The sequence below is a fragment of the Vigna unguiculata genome, chromosome 2, assembly GCF_004118075.2.
Source record: "Vigna unguiculata cultivar IT97K-499-35 chromosome 2, ASM411807v1, whole genome shotgun sequence".
Taxonomy (NCBI): Eukaryota; Viridiplantae; Streptophyta; class Magnoliopsida; order Fabales; family Fabaceae; genus Vigna; species Vigna unguiculata.
This window is the reverse complement of record NC_040280.1, coordinates 2,708,708-2,713,883: the sequence shown is the minus strand read 5'-3', so window position 1 is coordinate 2,713,883 and position 5,176 is coordinate 2,708,708. Positions and strand designations below refer to the sequence as shown.

The following is a 5,176-nucleotide window of genomic DNA, read 5'->3' as shown; positions in this document are numbered from 1 at the left end:
CTAGATCTCTCTAGCTTATGCGCTCCAATTCAAGGCCCAATTCCCTTTTTGGTCCAAATTACTTTCTAAAGCCCAATTTCTACTAGAGGCCCAATACATGACCCAAAGAAAACCCTATTCTACTTGGCCCAAAATAAAAAGCCCAAAATAAAAAGCCCAAAATAAAGTCCTAATATAGTATTTACAAGCAAAAGAGTCCTAGACTAGGTCTTCACATCTTCCTTGACTCATGTGAAGTTCATCTTGGACCTTGCATGCGCATTTGAGACTCATTCCTCTTGTAATCTAGCCATGGCTCTTATTGTAGGTCCCTTGATCAGAGGCATCTCATCAATTTCATATTTTCAAGTTAGCTAATGCCCGTTTTGGCATCATGTTGATCATTCAAGAACCTCAGTACCAAAAATCTGTCACATGTGTACCTGGTACATGATAGAGGAGTTGTTGGAACCATGTAATTGACAAATGGCCCCTTATATTTGAGAAAACAAAAACGATTCGAGGAGATAACACTAGAGTTAAAACTGATAAACATTTTATGCTAAACAAAGTCAAAAGAACAAAGACTATAATTCCTTTGTCGAGTTACAACATCAACAATGTTTGAGAAAAATAGCAATCTTCTCAACATTTAGTGTATCCTGCTAACAAATTTCAGAAATAATACCATATAGAAGAAATGAAAAGCTAAACTAATATACAGTATGCAACTTTCAAATAATGTGTGTTTCAACAAATGAATAAGGAGAAATCTACATCGATAGTGGCTATCCCTGTGAATTCACTAAGAAGGTTAACAGCTTATTTCAATTTTTCAGATTCAATTGTTTGATTTTGCCCATAGAAGTTGTTGCAGGAATTTATAGGATCAATTTGATTTCCGTTTTCTCAAGTTATAAATTATTTCTGGCCTATTGGTACCCTTCTCAGATGGAAGCACATTGTTTGTCCAATGCAGCATTTTTGTCTTATTTTCAACACTGTGCTTAATGCAGTCAGCTACTTGTGTTTTCGGTTTAGATGCTGCACCTGGAGAATTAGCAGTTCCTCTCACACTCTTTTCTTGCTGCCAAGGATTATCCTGCTTTCAGTTTTAATTTTAAAAAAAATGGAAATGAATTAGACCCCTTTAGCTTGTGATGCTAGAAAAGAAAGGTAAAATTTTAAGATTTTGAAGTTTCAATGCCAATCCATCAAAATGCCTTTACCAATTTTTCCACATACCTCAAGATGTTTGATGCATTCATTTCTGTTATAGGAGAATAAACCTGATAAAGAGAATGTTTCATTGCAGCATTCTTTTTTCTGTTGAAAACTTTTGGCAGCTTCTTCCAGTTCCAAAATGTCATTTCTTTTGAAAATAGAATAATACCTTCCACATACACAAGTATTTGGTGCAATGTCTGCATGATACAATAAACACAACCGAAAAACATGTCATTAAGAACCAAATCATGTTCCAAACAAACTGAAAGTTAACACGTCTCAGAGCATCATGAAGTCTAAATCCAAGATGTCACTGAAAGCAAGTTAACCTATCAATTACAGAAGTAATTGAAATAACAATTCTAAAAATGAATATATTGATGATGTCTTACCATGGAAAAGACAAATTGGATGAGAAAAGCAGTTCTTGCATAGCAGGTAAGCTACATAACAATCCCTGTGGCATATGCGGCATATCAGCAAACCTGATGTATTTGAATAACTTCGCAAGTTTCTTGAACTCTTCTTCAGCCGCAAAAGGGATGTCATATAAAATTGCATAAGATGCAAGAAAGGCTGCACTATAGCTTTATAAGATGCTGTGTCTTCAAACTTGTTCTTGGAACTTCTGACTCTTGAAGACTTGTAAACTAACATTGCTTCTTTACAAAGAAGTTCCTCATATGGAATTAAAGGCATCATTCTGAGAAGTGCATAACGCCTGCTAGCTGCAGCCCCAAATGGAAACCAATCATCGGTGGCAAAATTTACTGCTTCTCCACAGTTAAAACCTATGATCAAGAAAAAGAAGCAAATAATCAATAGAATTTAGACAAGGTCTTTCTCATGTATGGTGAGATTGTGTACTTTTATAAAAGTTACTTCAGAAGTTATAGTTAAAACTATCTATGATTAGTAAGAACCTAAAATCTTTACCTCATCATGCCTGAAAATCAAACTCTAGTACATGTATTAAACTAGAATTTGAATCATTTATGTCTCTGAACATGTGTAATCAAATTCACACATACAAAGAGATTGGAAGATTACCATGACTAAATCCAGCATGATATGCTCTTGGAAAGGTGATGATAAACTCTCCTGGTTTCTGTACAGCCTTGTAAACTTCCACATCATGTTGTAACATAACATTTGGTGGGAACATGGTTGTTTTTTGTGCAAGAAACTTGAAGGCTCCATGCTCTCCATGTTTTGTTAAGATCTTATTGCAGTACACTTGTTGTAAGACAGTCTTTTCAAAATGAGAGGCTGCATAACCAGGCACTCCATACCAGGTTTTATTTGCACCTGAGTGATGATAATTTATGCTGTGAAAAAGACAGAAATATCATGCATGTTAAAGTTAAACAATGATCAATGGATAGGGAATGGAAAAGGAGACAGTGCTTAGATGTACCTGTACAAATAATGATCTTCTACATGCCATGCAAACATACTGAACAGCATTCCAATGTAAAGCATAGGATCAGTTATTCCCTAAAATTTAGAATTGGAATTAGAAAGAAGAATTTTTAACTTTTGAATTCATTTTTGGTTTCCAAGATTGCTTTCTTACTGGAATTTCCCTGTCAACTAAACGTAAGGGTGACTGCAGCAGCCGTGAGAAATTCTGAAATCAAATGCAAAATGTTATAAAAGAAAAATACATGCAAGAAAAATGTTACTGCAATCAACAACTAATATATTAACATCATCAGACTCTAATTTTTGAGAAGCAATGACAATCAAAAGTCTGTTGCAGGATGCTGATGTTAAAAGAGAACACTACAAAGAAATGGTGTAAGCATACAAATCAGAAAAACAACCTTCAAATTCCATTTGCTTGTTCCAAGCCTGTCATCAGGATCACATGAAAAGGCACTACCTTCAACATTGACTCCATACTCAACTGTTCCCTTCTCTCCATGCATCATCTCATGCCAGAACAACTTTTCCACACATGAAGAAGAAAGACCTTCAGAACAGTGAAATCTACTGAAAAATGTCTTGTTTGCAAGAGCCTCAAATTCATGATATGTATATTTTCTGGTTGAAACAGTAACAACCAACACTTATTCTAGTTTACATAAATTAAGCATCACAAAAGCTTAAAAGCATGACATTGTTTCACCTGCCACTCATAGAAAAGGTTATCGTTTCCTTCTCCTTCCATTTAGACAGACGAAGAGGCTGTAAGTTTGTTTCAAACTTGAAATCCTTTTTCTCTTTCATTAAAACAAAAGCAGCTGGGTTAGAGGCTGCAATTGGAGAAACAATTTTGCATATACCTGAAATATGACAATGAATCAATAAGAATGCAACTAAAATAAGAAGACACAAGAAATGCAGAAAGTAAATTTAGATACTTCTGAACTGTTTGAATAAATAACTCTGGTTTAAACCTGTAAACTTTTCAATTAAAGATGAAGCCTTACTCTATAAACACAAATGAACTACCTGTAACTAAAGGAAAAACATCTATAACCTACTATCACATACCATATTTAGAAGCCTCAGGAGCTATTTTCTGCAGAAAAACTAAAGGATGCTCAAACTCATGGTCTGATGGGTAGTATGTAGGACACTCTGGAATCCTATTGGTCCATTCTAGATCAGCTAAATCATATTTGGTCAGTTTGCTGGTGCCATGTCTTGTTGCTGGCTGAGTAATTGAACTTTTACCAGCCATTGTTCTTCCTCTTCTTCCACATCTGAAAACTTTTGGTGCACCCATTTTATTTGGTCCTTTTACATATCAAAGATTACTAGCATCTAATTCTTCTTCATTGGAGGCCTTTTCTCCAGCCTAAAATATTAATTTACAATTATTAGGCAAATTAGACATTAATCACTATAAAAATTCACTTGATTGTAACAATGAAGCTAACATGACAAAATTGGAGAAATTAAGTAGATGTGTGTTCATGTGGTGAAAAGCATAATTCTGATTGTTATTTTCTATCAGATGGTTGATAAAGAATCATTATGTGAAAACTTACTTTATTTAGCATAGAAAGATTTCTTGAGATTATCTACATAAAGTGGATGTGAAAAAAGAGTTCCCTTAATCAATTTCCAAGAACTTCACAACTACTGCAGTGTTTTGAAACATTTTACATTAATTCTGGATTCCTTTTCAAACAATTATTGAGCAATAATGGTATAAAACATAATATTGCTTCTTCAAAATGTCCATGATACCAGATTAAAGGTCATTTAACTTACTAATTCAAACACCATTTCCCCTTAAAAGGTGAGTCATAACATAACACCAGAAAATCAAAATAATCTTGAGAATCATGTTGAAATCTGACATTCAAAACAGGCTTTTAATACTTGATATGCTTGCCTTATTCAATGATAAAAAAAGAATTGATGAGAGGAGATATAAGAAGAAGAAAGACTAATCTTTATTGTGACCAAATAGAATAAAACTCTTCATTAATATTTTCTTCTAGGACAGGCTGAATGTAAATAAATGTTCTTACATGTAAACAAATCTTGTATGATTTTCTTTCAAATGTTGTGTGCAATACATGACAATAAACCTCAGTGCTTCGAACAAAATATTAAATCATTGTCAAGTTCTTAGTGAGTTAAAACCAATACAATACTACGTTCCCACCAGTGAATATATATTTTCAACTTACTAATCCAAAACTGGTAAATTGGTACATGATATCATCATCATCTTTCTAATAACAAAATAAGAATATTTATCAGGATTAAATACACAACATATCATAATTTATACACTATGAATAGCCAAATATGGTGACACATGGTTGTAAACCTAATGATAATATACAAGTATCTTTGTATGCATGGATGACAGGATTTTACATTTGTTCCCTTTATCTTGTTCATGTATGATGCAAAAACCAAAATGGTGGAGTGAAGATTCTGTGTTAGAATGGATACGATAGTGGATATATGGAGGAACAAGTTTCTGGAAACTAAAAGGTTAACA

General features: G+C 33.6%; 1 protein-coding gene across 1 annotated transcript; it reads right to left on the bottom strand.

Moving 5' to 3' along the window:
- Window positions 1–806: 806 nt before the first annotated feature.
- Window positions 807–3,895, bottom strand: LOC114174369 (lysine-specific demethylase JMJ706-like). The gene is given in 10 exon segments (XM_028059207.1): window positions 807–883; window positions 886–1,080; window positions 1,305–1,403; window positions 1,599–1,997; window positions 2,257–2,534; window positions 2,624–2,703; window positions 2,783–2,836; window positions 3,033–3,252; window positions 3,338–3,494; window positions 3,706–3,895. Coding segments are annotated over 10 exon segments (1,749 nt in total).
- Between the last annotated feature and the right edge of the window lie 1,281 nt (window positions 3,896–5,176).